General features: G+C 48.3%; 2 protein-coding genes across 2 annotated transcripts; one reads left to right on the top strand and one right to left on the bottom strand.

Annotated features, from left to right (window-relative positions):
* Nucleotides 1-606: 606 nt before the first annotated feature.
* Nucleotides 607-3,519, bottom strand: THAP11 (THAP domain containing 11). Its single transcript, XM_032701558.1, has one exon. The coding sequence runs from the start codon at nt 3,449-3,451 to the stop codon at nt 2,708-2,710; it is 744 nt and encodes a 247-aa protein (XP_032557449.1). The 5' UTR covers nt 3,452-3,519; the 3' UTR covers nt 607-2,707.
* CENPT (centromere protein T) lies at nt 3,435-18,618 on the top strand. Its single transcript, XM_032701557.1, is given in 14 exon segments — nt 3,435-3,533; nt 3,536-3,748; nt 4,251-4,377; nt 4,908-5,001; nt 5,182-5,315; nt 6,290-6,323; nt 7,398-7,540; nt 8,001-8,429; nt 11,207-11,383; nt 12,110-12,310; nt 14,028-14,118; nt 15,448-15,612; nt 16,392-16,496; nt 18,212-18,618. Coding segments are annotated over 14 exon segments (2,115 nt in total). The 5' UTR covers nt 3,435-3,449; the 3' UTR covers nt 18,330-18,618.
* The last annotated feature ends 622 nt before the right edge of the window (nt 18,619-19,240 follow it).

The raw sequence follows: 19,240 nt of genomic DNA, 5'->3' as shown, positions 1-19,240 counted from the left end.
GAGCTCTGCCCTCAGCCTCCTCTTCTCCAGGCTGAACAAGCCAAGAGACCTCAGCCACTCCTCGTATGGCTTCCCCTTTAGACCCTTCACCATCTTTGGATGCTCCCTAAAAGCTTTATAGCCTCCTTATACTTTGGGGTCCAAATCTGCCCCCAGGAGTCAAGGTGAGGCTGCACCAGCACAGGGCAGAGCGGGACAATCCCCTCCCCAATCCTGAAGCTTCATTTAACATTCCCAGTTCAACCCAAAAAATGTGACAGTTGAGCCACAGCTGAAATTTTTTGCTGCTTGCAGTTGTTGGAGACTGGAGGCTTCCTCCTTTCTAAGCCATGATGGAGGAAGGAGAAGGCACAGCCCTCCATGAACCAGCCTAAGGTAGGGGAGAGCTTGCATGTACTTTCTTTGAAATCGTAATTCCACATCCCAAAGTCCCTGGTTTCAGATTGGTTTAGAGCTATTAGTCTCAGACTCCTCTTCCTCACCCTACATGAGTGTAAAGATATTCCTGCTGTCCCAGCCATGGAGTTCTTGAGGAACGACAAAGAGAAAACAAGACACAGCTGCCAACCTTTCAGAAATACATATATCCACCACACGGAGACGGGAAACGTAAGAAAACAAAATATACTTTATTAAAATTAAGCATGTTAGCACCTCAGTGTAACCTGGAGAAGTCAAACAGCCCAGCAGGTAACCAGTCCAGCAGGCCAAATGGCTGAACATCCTGAAGTGCATCCCAATGGTAAAAAAGTACCACGACTGTCACGACATGCACATTCTCAACACTCTAGGATGCACAACCGGCCTCGTTTGTCAGGAGGGATGTTGTGCTGCCTATTGTCTTGATGGAAGCATCTACATCTGCTGGACCAATCTCATATGTTAAATCCAATGTTGGAGCAAGTATCTGCTTGTCCTACAGTAAAGAAACCAAAACAACAAGCCAAACCAACCAAACAGAAAAACTGCTGCTAACTCGACTCGCAGGAAAATCAGTGTAGCATGAGCTGGAGAGCTACAGATTGGAGAGAATAAATTAAAATGAAATAACAGGAAGTACTTAGTACATGGATAGACATGAAGTATCCTTACAGTTGACCATCCAACTTGGCACACAATAGAAAAATGACCCATGCATCACATAGCAGGCTGGGACAGCCTGGAGCTGAACGGGCTCCAGGATCAAAAGAGAAACCTCTGGCTACCAAACCCCACAGTGCCCTTTTTTTCGGTCCTACACAGTGTTGAAGCTGATGGTTGTAAAGCTACATTAGCCAGTGTTACAAAGATTACATAATTTCAAACTAAAGATACTTTTTACACTTAGAAAATACCTCTATAAAATTCAGTAAAAGTGACATCCCAATCCACCGAGTGCAACGCACTCGGGTTCCAGAAGGATCTCACAGACCCAGGAAACCCCTGGGCACTCCTCGCTCGAAGGTGAATATGGGCACAGTGTGGTGAAGTGCCTTTTGTTCTCAACATCCACTGTCATCGATGCATCGCCACAGGGCTGTGCTGGGGCACCAGATACTCTCCTCCTCCTCCAGGGTGCTGAGGTATCTGTTCCACCAGCTTAGCTGGAACTAGTAACCAACCCAAACTTGTGGCCTTGCTACCCTCACTCCACCCTCTTTCTAGCCAACGCAGATTTGGTTTCCTGTCGCAGAAAGTGAGGGGACTGATGCTGGCTAGAAACAGAAACTACACAATCATTCCACATAGATTTGTTACAATACTCTTAAATCTTGGTTTAGAACACGCAAGCAGGTTTCAGTATGGTCTTGCCTAATGTACAGATTATTAGTCATGCCAACTAGTTGAGGATTAGACAGCAAAGGTTTGCAACCACTGCAGGTAAACTCGCTTCGCTTCTGTTTCATCCCGGTTCTCTGAACGAAAGCCAAGGATTAAAATTCCAACGTGTTACAAAGCCTCCGTTTCATTAGAAGGAGTCTTAAGCCAATGAGATAAACTACAGCTGTCAAATGCCACCGGGTTCCTTGTCCCAGTCTGTAATCCTTCCTAGTGCCGAGAGCATCGAGACGCCCGTAACGAACACGCACGCGCTGCGGAGAAAGCAGAAACTACAAGGTACAAGAGCACTCTTTAATCTGGGGGTTCTGTCACGCCAGGGACAGCAGTCTGTTATGGTATCAGTAATTTACTGAAGGAACACATCACCCTGAGAGGGTTTCTAAAGCTTTCCTCGTGCCTCCGCTGAGCGAGGCCGGACGCGGCATCGCCGGGTCATTCCTATGGCGGGTGCAGTGCCCGGGCAGCCGGACACGCCTTCTCCAGGGTAGTGTTGCTGTTACCACACTCGGTACAGAGCGAGTTTGTTTGTTTGCCGAAAACTGATATCCTACATCCACTCAGTGACGGCTCGGGCCCCAGCCACGCTACGAGCAGCGCGATCCGACACTGCCGGCACAGAGCGGGTTTGATGTGCCCGGTGTGAGGTGACAACATCGGGGGTAACGTCGGGGTGATAACGGGGTTGGGCACCGAGCTGATCCAGCCCAGGCAGGGCAATCCGATGGCGAGGGCTCGCCCGGCTGGGGGCCGCTGTGGCGCGGGCGGGAGGGACCGGGCGGCGACAGCCGGGGGCTGAGGGGCCGCGGTCCATCCCACCCCCGCCCTGCCCGGCACCTCTCCGAGGGCGGCGGGGACTCTGGGACGGAGAGCCCCGCGCCGGGCGCCCTCAGAGGCCGTGGCGCTTGCGGGTGCCGGCGCTGGCGGCGTGGAGCAGCCGGTCCTTCTCGCGGATCTCCTCGCGGAGCTGGGCCTCGGCCAGGCGCAGGCGGCGGATGCTGCCCTTCATCTCCTTCATCTTCACCTCCAGCAGCGCGATGATGTCGCGCTGCTCGTTCAGCTTCCTCAGCAGCTCCTCCGACGTGGTGCCCGACGACAGCGAGTACGAGTGGTCGGGGGGGCCGCCCTCCGCCTGGCTCTCCTCCCCCGCCGCCGCCGCCGCCGCCACCACCGGCACCGGCACCGGCAGCCGCGCGGGGATGGGCCCGACGGTGTCGGCGGCCCCGAGCTCCACCTGCACCGTCAGGTCGATGGGCTTCACGTCCTCGGCCGCGCCCCCTGCAGGGGCCTCGGCGGCGGCGGCGGCGGGGCCCGGCGGGGCGGCGGCGGCGGCGGCGGCGGGGCGGGGGCGCCGGGCCCGCTGAGCCTTGCGCTCGTTGACGCCGCGCAGCGGGAAGATGGTGGGCACCCGCACCAGGTAGGACTTGCGGCCGCCCTGGAAGTGCTCGCTGCAGACGCGGTGGCCCGTGGTGGGCTGGAAGGTGCTGAAGCAGCCGCTGACGCCCGCCCGGGAGACGTTCTTGAGCCAGAGGCGCCGCAGCTCCTCGTCCTTGGGGAAGGTGTAGAAGTGCAGCGCCTTGTCGCGGTGCGAGTTGTTGTAGCAGCCCGGCACGCAGCAGGTGAAGCCCGGCATGGCCTCGCGGGGCCGGGGGACGCCCGCGGCGCCCGGGGCGAGCGGCCCCGCCGAACTACAGCTCCCACAAGGCCCGCGCGGCCCCCGCCGCCGCCGCCGCCGCCGCCGCCCCGGAACTACGCGGGCCACAATGCACCGCGGCGCCGGCGGAACTACCCGCCCCACACTGCGCCGCGGGCCCGCTCTCGCGAGAGACGGCGGGAGGCGCGTAACGGCCCCGCCATGGCTGACGGGCGGGCCCGGCACCGGCCCGGCCTCAGGAGCAGCGGCCGCCACACGGCGCAGGCGAAGGCACAGGTGCCCCGGGGGGGAAGAGGAGAGGAGAGGGAGGGAAAGAAAGAAAGAAAGAAAATAAGAAAGAAAGGAGAGCCGCTGTCCCGCGGGGCTCGCCGGGCGTCGCCCGCCCGGTCGCGCTCGGTGTGAGGGACGAGCGAGCCCCTCGCCCTCGTTCGCCTTTGCGTGTGGGAAATGGGCCGACCGCCCCGAGCGTCGCGCTTGCCGAGCAGCCGGGCCCGTCGCGGCTGTGCTCTGAGGCCCCTCGGGATTTCGTCCGCAGGAGGGTTGTGCGTTGGAACCCGCCCCGGTGACACCCCGAGCTGAATTGCCTCCCGGCCGCGCGTGAAGTGCCGGTATTGTCAGAAAGACGACGTGCACGATTTCTGTTTGGGAATTTGGAAAAATGTTTCCCGTTAGCCGGCGTGTGTTGTCGTTAGAAGATGGATGGTGGACGCTTTTGATGCTGCGGTCTTTAATGGTGGAAATACTGGTTTTGAATTGCTTGTCTCTGATTTCTGTCTAGACTGGATCAAATCCAGAGAAGGACAGTAATTCTCGCAGAAGCACCTTGGGGAAGCGGAGACTGAGGGTGTTCCCAGACCCTGACAATGACACACCACGGGTTATGCTCAAGAGAGTCATCCAGACCCGTAAGTATCTTTTTTCAGGAGAACTGAGAACAGAAAGACAGTGTTTTGGTGGAGTTGAGAGCAGAGGTTGTTCCTTGGTAGCCCGTTATCCTTACCCTGTTACGTGGAACAGAAGTCAGACCGTTTTATGACCGATTAATGCAAGAGAGGAGACACTGCAGTTGCAGCTGAACGTGGGATAGAAGTGTCTGAGGGGCCAGGCCTTGCATTGGTGAAATAGTCTTCAAAATCCTCTTCAAAATCCCCTTCGCTTGGTCTTCTTATCCTGGTGACTGAGCACATAATCCTGGTGCTGCCTTTGGCTGTAGGATCAGGAGTGAGTTACAGAGGACGTGCTGCCATCTGTCACTGTTGGTTTTGTCACTGCCAGCCTTCCCAGGAGCAGAACCCGGAGAGTTTTCACCAGGTCTTTATTTTAACCCATCAGTAAATGTAATTTACAGCCTGTGGTGTAGATGTGACACTCTGCTGCATTTTGGTGTTCTTGCTGGATTGAATTGTGGAAAGGAAATGTTATGGTTTGTTGGCAGAACCCCAAGTTTCACCTCTGAAACCTCGGATATCTAACCATGAAGGCACGGAAGAAGCTTGTCCAGAACTCCCATCTAAGAGGGTTTCCAGCATGTAAGTGATTTTTTTTTTTTTTAAATATAATTTTTACATTTATTATATGCCAGGTATGGCTGCAGCTCCTATGGTGGGATTGGGGAGCAGAACTTCTCTACTTGTGCTTCAGTGATCAAAATTGCATCCTGTCGGGTGGGGTTTTCCAAAATGCCTCTCCAGCTTGGTTTGTTTTGGTAGGGGGGAATTGCAGCTGCCAGACCTTGCTGCTGAAGACACGTTTGTCACTGTGTTCCATTTGAATAAGAAAAGGAAGAAAGTCAGCATTTCTGAATTTGAGAGAGCAGCAGACAAACGACTTTTCCAGAACCAAGGTAAGGCTGCAGTCAAAAATCACCTTGTTCAGTGCTGTCTTTGCTGCCAACTGGTTTTCACCTCCTCCAGTCCAGTTATTAGGAGCTGCTCAGCTGGGCAGTTGTAGGTTTGGAATCCTGATTGCAGTATCTCATGCAAAGGGGATATTGGAGAAGGTAAACCCCCCTCCCTTCTACCAAATTTAAAATAAGCCTTTCTGAGCCAATTTCCAGGCTCTGCCCTGAATGTATATAAACTTCTTGACTACTTTTGCAACTTGGTGCTTTTTGAGTTTTGAAGTGTCTCCAAAGGAAGCAATCCCTGACTTCCTCTCAGTTCCAAAAACTTTAAAATGCGAGCAGCTGTATACTTTTCATTGCAATGAAGTCAAATAAGTTATAAAGTTCTTGTTTGAGGGAAAAAAAACCTCTCATAGGTTTGTGAAAGATAATGTTTTATATTGGACTGAGTCTTCCCTTTAAACATAAATTTGCAAATTTGGCAAATACAACTTTCATTTCAGTTGCAGTTTGCCAGAGGCAGATAAAAGACCTCCCCTTAGTGTGTGTATCCTATTGGAGTAGCAACTGGAGTAGAACTCAAGGGTGGAATTCAGCTCCAGATTACAGACACCAGTACCTCAGCTCTGAATTAGAGACTCTGTGCCTGTGTTTACATGAGTTCCACTTTCTTGGGTTGGTTGCTGTGGACGTGGTAAAATTTAAATTATTGAATCTGAGGGTATGTGCCATGTTAAATTTTCTTGGAAATAACTGTTTCCTATCCTTTCAGAAATTACTTATTGGCTTTCTAACACGCAGTTCTGAAATGTAGACAAGAAGTAATGAAGTGAACCTGTCTTCTAATTCTGTTTGCACTTAAGTGAGGGCTGTAGCATGACTGGCTCTGGAAAGAGGAGGGTCCACTGGGGTGTTCCTGTAGCCCAGTGTGTAGAGGGTAATTTCTCAACTAATGTGTCACCAACTTTTTCTAGCTCAGTCAACGCTGGACAACACAGCTTTGTTTCGGTGAGTAATCTAAAATGTCTTAACTTCTGGCTGTCCTGAGTGTAGCTGCTTTCTTTTTTGATCACACCTGGAGCTGTGAAGAACAGCACAGATACCTGGGTTCATGGTAAAGACCCGTGTAACAAAACCATCCCCCTCTGCTGGTGGAATTTGAAGGTGTTGCACCACACACAGAAATTGTGGCTCTGCTCTGTGTGCCCAGCTTGGTCTTGTATTAGTAGCTCGTGTTTCCAACAATAACTCAGTACAAAATAGAAAATTATCTCATTGCCTGTTAATTGTCTCATCTCATCAGTTGCATCTATGTAGTATTTTCTGGACCTTTGAAGTTTTTTAGCAGGTCAAAGAACTTTCTTGTGTTGCCTGTGTTCTTTGCAAGTGAGCAGCACGTTTGCAAAGTCAGCACGTTATTTTGCCTTTCTCACTGCAGCCCTCGCCTTTGGTGCCACACAAGGTGCTTCTTGGGGCTGAATTCCATACTTTCTGTCTTTGTTGAAGCCTCTGAACCCCCCTTTTGATTGGGCTACCTAGATAAAGGGACAGGAGGTAATTGAGAATGGTCAGTGTCCAGGGTGCAAAATATGTACAGTTAAAAGCATCTTTTCCTGTGCTTTACATGTTGCTATCTTAGCTCCCATCTCAGAACAGTCACAGTGTGTTGGTAGCTGTACTTTGGGGTGATCATTGACACTAAGCAGCTTCTTAAACTTGTTCTGAAGTCCTCCTACCACCCTGCTGTCATCTAGAGTACATTTTACTCCCAAACATCTGCTTTCCCTTTTTTTTTTAATTATTTAAAATTCTTAAGAGTTCTGACCCTTTTGTCAGCTGTAGTGTCGCAGTGTCTCAGGGAGGCTGTAAAAGTCTGTTTCCCAATCCCTGTGATACATAACCTGATGCTGGCTGATACTGTGAAATTAAACCAGTTGTTTAAAGACTGACATTTAATCCTCAAGGGTTTTTGTTGGGGAATTCCTCCTGGCTTTGTCATGTGTCTCTCTGCTAGTACCATCATGCCTGTAGTCTGAGGGTGTGTGATGCTGACAAATGATTTCTTCCCTCCTGTGTTTACAGGTCCCTCCGTATGTCTGTTGGTTCCTTGATGGCCCCGGACACTGTTGAGAAGAGGGGTTTGCTCCGGAGGCCGAGGAACCACAAAGCCATTGACATGGAAGCTTTCGAGGGCGGAGTGGAACAGAACATGCTGAAGGGCAATGGTTCCTTTTGTGTTGTTATTTCTCTTTTGGGAGGAAGGGCCTCTCCTAAGGTGGCTTTCAGAAGCAGTTACTCAGGCATGGCCTGTGTTTTGCAGTTATAAGGTTAATAACACGCTCACAGCGGTAGAGTGTGATTTGGGAACCGAGATTAGAATGAGGCTCTGCCTCTGTAGTTGACTCTGTGCACTTAAATGTGTGCTTTGCCCAGTTGGGTGACTTAAATCACAGGAATCGTTTGGCATCATCTTCATCTGTGGGTACTGGGGTTTCTACAGTTTGGTAGGGAAAGTTGGGGGCACTGAAGTGGGGTCATGCAGGTTCAGTGTTTGATCTGTTGAGGATGAGTAAGATTTGGTTGAATGACTTAGATTTTGAATGATGCAAGTCCTGGTAATAAAGGGTGTCCCTATGACCTTGAACAGTTTCTCACATAAAACTTGTTTTAAAACTTTCTAAACAGCACAGAACTATCTTGTGGACTCGCAGTCCGCGTCCGGGGTTCGAACAGCCATGATGACAAGTGATGCAGAGATCGTGCTGAACAACACAGAGCTCTTTGTTCAGCCTCAGCGTGATGAACAGAGCCAAAATAAACTTTCTGCTCTTGAACCCCAGCTGTCCCATTCCAAAACTCCAGCACAGAGGAGCAAGATTTCTGATGCAGCTCAAGACACAGCAAGGCTGGAGGGTCTGGTATCTGGTGTGGGCACAAACGAGGGAAGGACACAGAGACATTCTGAGAACTTGGGCCTTCATCAGGAGCACATTGACAGAATGGCTCCTGTATCTCCAGGAACACCTGCAAACCAGCAAGAAGATCAGCAAGATCATTCCCAGCAGAGTAATCCAGTGGAGCAGGTTTCTGTTCATGAAGAGAAGGTGGCTGGCTGTGAGTACTGTGGATTAGGATTTGGGCTTAACAGAGATGATATGTAGGACATGTAGACAGATGTGGAAGAAATCTCAGGAAGGTATGAGTCTAGACCTTTACTCTGGTGTGGTCACTTACTTGTCACAGCTTCATTGTCTCCTGGGCCTTAAAAATCCCTTGGACAGAGGTAGTAGCCTCCCTGGTCACTCTGTACCAATGCTTTGCCAGTTTTTCCCTGGTGTCTGGTACCTCTCTTCACCCTTCATTTCCCTGGAAATACCTTGTCCTGGCTGTGTAAATGGGAACATGTTTTCCTCATATTGCTTGGACCAGGCAAAAGTTGTTTTGGAAGGACAAGGGAAGGCATGAACAGAAAACAGTTAGTTGCTCTGAAGAGTCCAATGTCTGGCATTTTTAGGACAAAGGGATAGATAATGCCAAGAAAAGTGTGGAGGATGTGGACTAGGGGACTGGATGAAATGAGGGGAAGATGAGGGGGAGTGAGCATATCTTAAAGATGCTGGAGTTAGTAAGGCAATAATGTCAGATGTTAATGGTGACCTAGTTCTGTTTTGCCAAAGGAGGCTGCTCTCAGTGTTGCTCCTCAGGGTGAGCAGAAAAATAGTTGCAAGGATTTTTCCAACTGGTTCCTAAGGTACACTGTGACCTCTCTAAACTGCTTCAAGTAAAGGAAGAGTGTTTTCTTGTGTTGTCTTTCTCTCCCTGCTTGGTTGGTTTTTTTACTTATGAGGAAAGCTAAAAGAAAGTTTAAAAAGATACCGGGGACACATTAATTCTCTGTTTTAGCTGTTTGTAGATTGAGCTCCTCTCTGTCATCCAGAAGTTCAAGTAAATATTTGGGATCCCCAGTCACTCTAAATTCTTCCAGCATGTCTTTGAGAGAAGTTGTATCCCAAATAATTGAAGATCTAGAAGTAAGTGATTCAGAAGAAGAGATGATTAATACAGTGAATGGAGTGGAACAGGAAAAGCTTTTCAGAGAGGGTAAGAAGTGCATTCAGTGTTGCAGGGGAACAGAGTATAATCTGATTCAAGGTTTTTCAGGTGACTCTCAGAGTAAGGTAAGACTTTATTGTGCAGTAGATGCTGGAGAGAATTTAATTCAAATCGTATCAGAGGTGCTGGGCATTTCTGGACAAGCTTTCTAAAAGTGGGCTGTGACTTGCTCATGTGCTTCCTTGCCAGTATTTGCTTTGTTCACTGAGACTGCAAGTGGAATAAAGGTTAATATGTTTTGGTAGCTCTGTAGTACTACTCACCTTCCCATAGGAAAGATGTAGAGCTCACTCTTGGCAAGGATTACCTGTGGCTGATCACTCTTTCTTTGTATACATTTTACTGCTCTACTGTATTTATTTAGGCCATGTTGGCCATTATCTTTCTCCAGTACTGACCAGCATCTTCTGCCCTTAAACCCAGGGATTGAAGGCTGACCTCACTTAAGTAATAAAGGTAGGTTGGGCCTTAGTACCTCCTGTTCCTGGAAGACAGCAAGTTGTGGAAGTTTCCTCCTTCCACAGGCACATTTTTGGTTTTCTCTTTGCCTCAGAATGAGCCATTAAAAACACTGCTGGGGGTGGCTGGTGTTACCCCTTCAGTACATAAAGCTTTGGGTAGGTGTGGACACGGGTTCCTGTGTTCTACTGAATTTCATGTTCACAGGAGGTATTGCTACAAGCAGCAAGTGCAGAAATCAGTAAAAATTATGCTTGAATCTGTCGACAGCATCTGGTACTCCACTGTTATCCCAGCAGTGATCCAGCAGGGTGAGAGAATCACTGCTGCCTGTCTGCCCAAGGAGGCTTAGTGACATGTTGAACTTATCTTCTCACAGAGCTGGTTAATATTTCACTTCACTTTAGGCCCTGCATTGGTGTGGGCAGCCCAATCATTCTGGTTAGTGAGATTGGTATAACTGATTTCTGCACCACCTTTGGCCAAATTTCCTTGTCCCCTTCACTTGGGCTTGGGGCTCCTGGGCCTTGAAAAACTTGTATTTTGAGTGTGAAAACTCCCAGTTAGTGGAGAGGATGGTAAAAATTCACTTTTACAGCTTCTGGTTCTGGACTCAGCTAAGATTTCCAAACTCTTCAGCAAGTGCTGATGCTCTGAGAGTGCCCAGATTTCTCCAAGTAATTACCTGTGTGGGTTTCTGCTGGAATTGAGCTACAGGATAACAGATGTGTGGACTATAGATTTAGGAAAAAGGAATATTTAAGTACTGTTTGGCACTTCAGTAGCTAAAGTTTTTAAAGACATGCAAGTCAAATGTCCATATATTTCTCCTCATCCTGCCTGCCAGAGGCTTGTCTGGGATGGTTAAAACCACTGCTAGGCATTTTTCTTCTTACAGTGGAATATATCTCTTACAAAGCTGTTTATTCAGAAAAAACTGAGGAAATGAGGAGGAGAATCTGAGCACAAACTCCAGGTATTGTTAGACTTAAAGGAAAAGAAATTGGTCTTTCACACAGTCACCAGAAGGGAGAATGGCTGTAGAAATGGCAGATCTGGAAGAGTTCTGCTTACTGTAAGTAAATAAAATTTCTTCATTTGGATCTGATGTGCTCCCTAATTAGGTGGCTGTAAAGCAAACACAGGAAAGGTTGGGCATTTCTCAGCTGTAAAGGCAACTGCATCTGCTTCCCTTATTTATAACTTATGGCTGAGTTTACTTATCACAAATACATTTCAGTGGTTGTTAAACTGTGTGCTGGTGGCTGATTGGGGGATTTTTTGGTAGGTAAGATGTATGATAGAATTCCCTGTTTTAGCTGCAGAACATGGTGCAAGTGCTGGGTGTTCTGAACACTTGGAGAAGGAACTGGCTGAAGAAGCAGGATTGCAGATAACTGCAGCACAGGACACCAGAGACAAAACAGACACAGCTCCTTCAGCAGGAGAGGGACTGGCAGAAGGCAGCGTTGGACCCCACGTGTCTCCCGAGGCTGGTGAGCACAGCCCCTAATGCTGATGGTTATCCCTGGTGCCAGAGACCTCCCAGGCTGCATGACTGGCATCACAGCTGGGAGAGAGACTGCACTTCCTTTGCATTCTGGAATCTGGGCTAAGTACTGGGAACATGCCAAACTGATTTTGTCATTTTAAGCTGGAAGACTGTGTTTTGCCCAAAGGGAAACCAAAATTGCACTGGCAGTAGTGTTTAGAAATAGGTAATTGCAGAATGCATCTTTAGTTAAAATTTACTGGTGGAAGTTCCAGAATCAGGCAAAGATTGAAAAAAATTTGGAGACCTTCTGAATGAGTTGACAAATTGGAATCTCCCAAGTTACTTTTCCTACATTGCTGGGTCTTCTGTAGTCAACATACTGCAGTGAAGGCTTTGGTATGACCTTTTGAGATAGAAGTGCTTATTAAAGAAAGTTAATTTAAAAGGAGCTCAGATAAAAATTTCACTCAAATCTCTTGGGTTTCACATTACCAAGGGCTTTTTTTCTGTGGGACCTCTGCACACCTGGATGTAGCAGAGGGAAAAGTCAAGGATTCATCAGTGCCTCAGCTTATCTGGCTTTGTGTACCAACCCTAATCCTTGCAGATGGGAAGGTAATAGGTGGTTGTCAGGAATTGAAAGTTGGATTTCTTTGCTGTGAGTGCTCTGAAATTTTGTCTATGGTACTTGTTTCAGTGCTGTGTTTTTCCTGTTTTGGAAATCTAGAACATGAGACTGCCAAAGATGTTGGAACTAGAAGTCTGGACAGACATTCTGATGCTCTCTCCTCATCTGAAAAATCTGGGATGAATCCATTAGAGGAAGATGATGAACAAGATGTGGTAGAGGACCAGGCTATCATGTTAGATTTGGATGATCCAGAGGAAGAGCCTGCTGAGGATGAAAGTGAACATCCTGAAAGTCATGGTAAGAAAGTTGCAGCAGTAGCAGAGGCAGTTGGAGAAATTTTTCCCTGTTATCTCTCCCTAGATTGAGGAAAAACAGGTTAATAATGTTATTAACTGTTGAGTCCATCGGAGAGTACAGGGGAAGCTGTTGGCTGCTCTTTCTAGGGCCAGATTGTTATTGGCTCATCAGGTACTTCAGGGACCAAGATCATCTTGTACTTTTTGAGGTGAAGGTGGTGGAATTGCACAAAAGAGATGCAACTGAGTGCAAAGTGGGTTTATACATTGGCACAGGGATATGCTCCATTCTGTTCTTTCCTTCCTGATTCCTAATTTCAGGCCAACTTTTTAATGTCTTAGAGCCTTGAACTCTTGTTTTCCACAGGCATTTACATGATTCCAGACTTGAAACCTAATTTAGAACCCTGTATTTTATACATGTAGTTACAGGTTTTCTGTCAAGTTAACAAAAGAATAGGCTGTTTTTTCAGAAAGCTGAGAGTTTCTAAGCAGTTCTTCAGACACTGCATCAGTGCTGGTGCCTTTTGGAAGAACTGATCCATCAGACTGAGTTCTCTTTGATCAAGGCCATGTTTGAGAATGCCCAGAGTGTTTTAGTGATGTCTTCTGGGACTGGTCTTAAAGTCTTTTGAAGTACAATACACCCTGAAATAAAAAAACTGAACTGAGGACATCCTAAAATCCCATTGCTAGGATTTCAGGTGTATTCAGCTGCAACAAGAATATCAATGTCTCTGTGTATTTGTGCAGTATGCACAAAGCCAGAAGTTGAACTGATACCCTTTTACCACAAGAAAAAGCTGTAGGTGTTCTTAGGGTGTCTACAGTTGCTTATCTTGTACACAGCTGTATGAAGGGATGGGAAGATCTGGCTGCAGATCTCTGCTGATTCGGTGGAACAGTATGAGCAGCACCTTACAGGTCTCAATGGACAAGGAGAGTCAGGAAAGAGGAAAAATTATGTACTTTTGTCATAAATCTTGCCTCAGAAATCTCAGGATAACTAGTCCCTTTCCCTGCATCCTGGTCCCTGTTCCTCCAGTGCACAGAGATGTTTATTCAGGAGAAGCTAATGCAGGCAGCCACAGTGGTTCACCCAGCCTTGCTTTCTCCAAGAGATCTCTGACCCTTCCAGCTGAGGAGTTTAACTCTCAGCAGTACCTGAAGCCTCTATTAGTTGGGCTTGGCTTCTATAACAGGACAGGTGTCTGAGCTCTTAGGGGATGTTTGGGAAGCTGCCACCATTGCAGACAGGCTGGCTGGACTGTTGGGCTGAACTCAGCTTGCAAGGGAAACTATCAGGCAAGAAGCCCTGTGTGACCACTCCTCTTCCAGACAGGAAGCTGCTCTGTGTTTCAGTTCTGTTAATGTTGTTTTCTTTCCTGCTCTCACTTGTTAAGAAGTGAAGAATTTCGAGAGTGAAGTTAGACAGTGCAGACTAGACTTGGAGGAAACTGCTCTGGGCAGTTCCCAGCAGAGAAGAGGTGAGATGCTGATCACATGAGCCTTGGCTGGAGGGAGTTATAAAATCTGGCATTGCAGCAACCAGCAGCTGTGCTGGCTCAGGGTGCTGTGGGGCCACAGCTGGAGCACAGGCAGTGTGCTCTGGGCCAGCCCTGTGGGAAGCTGGCTGGGTTTCTGCTGCTGCAGCAGCACTGGGTGCTGCAGGAGCTCTGAGAAGAGAGTTCAGTTCCTCAAGTCCTTTTTTCCCCCAGAGGTTTCCATGAAGACTCCTGCGTTTGTCCGTGCTGCAGCCCACAACCCCCTGCTGTCAGCTCCACGGGATGAAAAACCTGCTGCTCCCACGTAAGTCCAAGGCACATCCAGCAGTGGCCTGGCAGGAGAGTGTCTGAGGGTGTCAGTGTCCAGGGGGAAGAGCAGAGCCTGGCTTTGCCAGCTGCCCTGGGCTCTGCCAGCTGCCACAGGGAGTGAGGAGTCCTGGAGGGTTTGGATCGTCCACTGCTGCAGCAGCTGAGTAAAGGGTGAATCAAGCGAATCTTCCAGAGCAGATCTGATGCCTTCAGTATTTCCAATAAATGTTCTTGTAATATTTTCTTGTGCTGAAGGTCTAAAGCTTTCCCTAGGAGTTTTTCCACTGGTGAGCTACTCTGGAACTATAGAGTCTGTTATGGGATGCAGAGGCTCTTGCAGATGTGGGGGAATTACAGATGACAAGGTGCTGATCACATGGAATGACATACTTGCATTGACTGCAGAAGCCTAAAGCTGTGTGCAGTTGCCATGTCCTGACTATAGAATGAAGCTCTCTTAGAGGCAGAAAGTGAACCTGTCCTCTGCTTTACTCCAAATTAATTAACATTGGCACCATCTTAACTAGAAATTCAGTGAAGCTGTATGCTTCATCAGAACCACTACCAGTGGATCCTAGGGAACAGGAGGAATTTTCTAGCCCATGACTCTAGATTTTTGTTTGTCAAAGCAATAAACAAGAAGACCAAATTCTTGTGCCCACATACAGGTGGACTGGAGAGAGTCAAATGATCCATGCACTCCCTCTGTGGGTTAACCTGAGGTTCTAAGTTTTTTCTCTTGTTTTCCAATCACATACTGAGTGAATCCGTGGATTTCACTTAATTCATATTACAATTTTTCCTTTTTAGAATGGGAAAGAGTTGTAACTTCCTTTGGAGTTACAGTCTTGTTTAAGGGGGAAAAAAACCAAACAACCAATCAAAACCCACAGAATAAACCCACTGAAGTTTGCAATAGTGTAGAATTGTATTCTACAGAGCAGCCTCCCCTGTCCACAGATGCAGAGGTAACCTGTGGATGCCTCAAACTTCGTGCACTCCTGGAGAGGGAATACTCCAGGGATGCAGTGGGAACTGCAGCCATGTGTTGGAGACAGCTGGGGTTTGCTGACAGTCTGTCACACAAACAGGCAGTCTCTCTGGATTGCTTCTCTCAAGGTCATGATGCTACATGAACTGTTTGCAAACTGTCCTGCCTGGGCATGAGGGTTTTGAAGAATTGGGAGGGAGAAAGGATGAAGAGCATGAGGTAGTTCTTACCCCTTCCAGTTCTGTATAAGGTTTGTCCAAACTCAGCCTGGTGTTCTCTGCATCTCCCCCAGCCTTGTTCACTTTATGTGTGAATTTTCAATTTCCCTCCAAGGTCTCCTGTGCAGCTGCTGCAGCCTAAGAAAGTTCCAGGGAGATCAGGAACATCCCAAAGGAAACCACGGGAGCCTCAAATAGCAAGGAGTTTGATAAAGGAGGTTTTTAGCTATTTTGTAAAAATGCCAGTGACCAGAGAAGCATTCAAAATTGTTGAAAAATGGTGAGTAGCAACAAAATGTTCTTCCCACTCTGTTTAGTGTTTTGTTTTGGTTTCTTGTTTTTTATTTTATTTTCTCACCTGAAGTAATAAGCTTGTTGGAAGTGCTGCTGACAAGCCCTCCCTTTCCAGCTGGGAAGAGTCATGGGAGGTCTGAAGACAAGGGCAGAACTGTGCTAAGTGCTTTGGGCTGCTGTGTGGGTATCTGTGACCAACCTGGCCTTGCAGGAGCATCTGGGTTTGTCACAAAAGGTTGTACCAGTCACAGCCTTGTTATCATTCACCATGAGCAGGATGGCTCTGGGTATAATGGTCATTGTGCTGGGCACAGTGGAGGTGTCCCAGCTGTGCAGTGTTCCACTGGAGTCTGAGTTTTCTAAGCTTTTTGGATCTATAAACCATATTATCTTCATCAGTAAAATCTGTGGATTGTTTGAACAGTGTCACCATAAGAGCCAGTAGTCTGAGTATCAGAGCTGATTTCTCTCTGACTGGTGTCAATCCCTGTTCCTGCATGTGTGGGAAGTCTGGGAGAGGTTCTGGTTGTCAGATGTGCAGCTGTTTCACACCCCTCTTGGCTGTGGAGTTCCAGGGAGCCTGGGCTGAGAAGCCAAGCTTTGTTCCTGAGGTGGAGAGTTTCTTCTCCCCCAGTTTTCCCTGGCAGGCTGTGACCTGCACAACGAGCAACTCCAGTGCAACTTGCCCTGCAGAAGTAGGGGAGCAGCTGGTGTGTTCACACAATCCACAGCCTGATTTGATTTCCCTCCCCATTCCCCCTTCAGCTCTGAGAAATACTTCAAGCAGCTGAGCAGTGATCTGGAAGCTTACACCAGCCATGCAGGGAGGAAAACAGTGGAGATGGCTGATGTAGAAATGCTCATGAGAAGGTAAAGGGTTGTTTCTTATTAACCTGCAGTAGTTTTGGGGGTGCTTTGGTAACACCTGGTTGTTGTCAGGGTGTGCACCAGCAGTAAGTATTTGCACAGTAGGTGTGGTTTCTTGTGATTGACTCTGTGTGATGCCACTCCCAGGAGGGCATCCCTGGAACTGGGGTTTTACCCTCGATGATGGTGGTGGTGGAAGGGGCAAGAGGAAGTAGCGAGGGCTTGGGAGTGCAAGAGTCATCTGAGGAGCAGTCAGCAAGAGGAGGGGGTTTTGTGCAAGGGTGAAGCAGTTACAGCTGGGAAATAGTAGAAGAGAAGTGAATGCTGAGAGTGAAGCTGGACTGCACCATTTCATCCCCGAGCGATCTCTTTGCTACAAGCACTTGCAGCTGACACTGAGCATTTTCACATGCCCTGCTGTCTGTTTTGGTGACTTGCTCTTCCAGACAAAATACCCATCTTGCTGCTTCTGCATAACCTGATACTTAGGATCCAAACTGACAGTTCCTCTCCAAAGCAGGAGAAGGAGCCTCCAGCTCAGGCTGGCCTCACCTAACAGTGACATTCCCTGCCCAGCACCTGGATGAGCTGTTTTCAGAGCTGCTTCACTGCTCTCTGTCCTCTGGGCTCCCTCAGCTGCCCCAGCTCCTGCCTGAATTTACGTTGTCCTGTCCAAAGCACAGGGCATTTGTTCTTGGCTTGGCAGCCCTCTGTAGAACTGTGTGAAGCCTAAAACAATCCATTGCTCTTCATTGAAAGTCATTACTCCAGGTTGTTATTCTTGGTCTGCACTGGAAGAGTTTCCAATGTTGATAAAGTCACCTGAGGGGTTGTGCAGGGCACAGCTGATGACATTGGCTTAGCACAGGCCTCTGTAGGCAGAGCTGGTGCTGCTGCTTAAAAAGAATAATCTGTTGCTGTCCTGATCCAGAGATTTAATTTTCCCAAGGGGCAGGTGTGTGCTGAAGTTGGCATGAACAGGCTGAGAGTCACAATGGGTTGGTTGGCCAGGTTTGAGGATTTTGTGCTCATGTTATTTCACCTTTTTCTAGATGTCTTTGTGCCTTTCCACTGCCTCCTAAAGGGATCAGGAACTGCTGCTGGTTCATGCATAAGAACAGTATTTCTGTTCCTTTCACAAGCAAAGTGTGAATAAATGCTGTGCTTTTTTCTTTCCACAAAACTGGGGAGATGCTGATTTTTTTTTTCATACCAGTCAGCTAAATGATGCACTGGAAAACTACCTGGCCTACACAGTTGGCAAATGCCAACCACTTCTGAACTGTGACTAAAGAAATCTGCTGGGTGCTGAGCTATTTCTTTCAGTTGCATCATTCTCTGTGTGTTTTCAAACGGTGGTAAAATTTATCCCCTGGTAGGTGGGTTGTGAATTTAAAAAGCAATGAGCCTCTGCTTTGGTACAGATCAATATAGATGAATATCCCTGTGATGAACAGAGGGAAGCTCTGTGGGAAGCTGCAGGAACCCTCTGGGTCTGCTTCCCTGTGTGGGCAAGCCTGGAATCTGTGCTGTGCACAGGACCTCACGACAAACTGCCTGAGAACAGGAATCTGTGCCTTCTCTGCCACAGGCAGCCACAGCATTTCAGCTGTTAAATGCAAAATCATCACTGCAAGAAAGCTTTACTCTGATGCTGAGTGGAAAGACTCTGCACTAACAGCTCTGTTTCTTCTCTGCTCTTCTCTTCTTGGCCACAGACAAGGGCTGGTGACGGACAAGATGCCGCTGAACGTGCTGATAGAGCGTCACCTCCCCCTGGAGTACAGGAAACTCCTGATTCCAGTCGCTGTGAGTGGAAACAAAGTGATCCCCTGACGTGAAGGTGCAGCCCTGACCCCTGTGGGGGTGCTCACGGTCTGCTCCCAGGGGCTGCCTGTGGAGTGTTCCATGTCCCTGCTCCCTGTGATGGTTTTCCACACGGAACCAGTCGGGCAGGGACTGCTCAACGTTCTCCTCAGCAAGGGCTGGTCGTGCTGTTGCCTTTACTCCTCCCTGCTGGGTCTCACCAGCCCTTGTTACACGCAGTTTGACTACCCATAATTTTTTATGTTACCTCTGAATACTTGTACAGCTCTGAGGAATAAAATGTCGTGTGTATTCTGCATGATGCAAGTGCTGCTTATGCCAGGGACCTGAGAGGCTGCTGCACTGCCGTGTTCAGGATGTTCCTGACAGGCCTTTAGCTGTGGTGATGCTCTTCATGCCAACCAGGGGCTTTGTGTTTGACACACCCGTGGTGGTTTCTGTGGCTCAGCTCCCCTGGGGAGCCACGGTGGTCCCATACAGGGGGTCTGTGCTGTGCTCCCTCGTGCTCCTCACGCAGGGAGACGGAACAAAACCGGTGTAGGATTGTACGGAACCTAAACCATGCCTGGAATATGAGGTCAGACCCAGCAAAGGATTTTGGGTGCCAAGGACTGTGACCTTTTGTAAAACAGTTCAGAAGCTGGGGAAGAATGATGCCTGTCACACATACCAGGCTCGGAGGGATGGAAATGGGGATTGAACTTTCTCTCCTGTGATTTTCATCACCTTCAGTGTCTTCCTGGGGAGCTCCCTTTTGTCAGAGCAAGAGGCTGCAGCTCTTCCCTTAAGTAGGACTCCAGTTGCTCTGACAATCATGGCCTTGGAATGGTGACAAGGGCCTGTTTATTGCTACAGAAACATGGAAAAAGAATGAAGACATGGAATTATGTGTGTCATAGACCTAAGAATGAACCCATAGT

This window comes from Chiroxiphia lanceolata, chromosome 13 (assembly GCF_009829145.1).
Source record: "Chiroxiphia lanceolata isolate bChiLan1 chromosome 13, bChiLan1.pri, whole genome shotgun sequence".
Classification (NCBI taxonomy): domain Eukaryota; kingdom Metazoa; phylum Chordata; class Aves; order Passeriformes; family Pipridae; genus Chiroxiphia; species Chiroxiphia lanceolata.
This window is presented reverse-complemented; position numbering and strand designations above follow the sequence as displayed.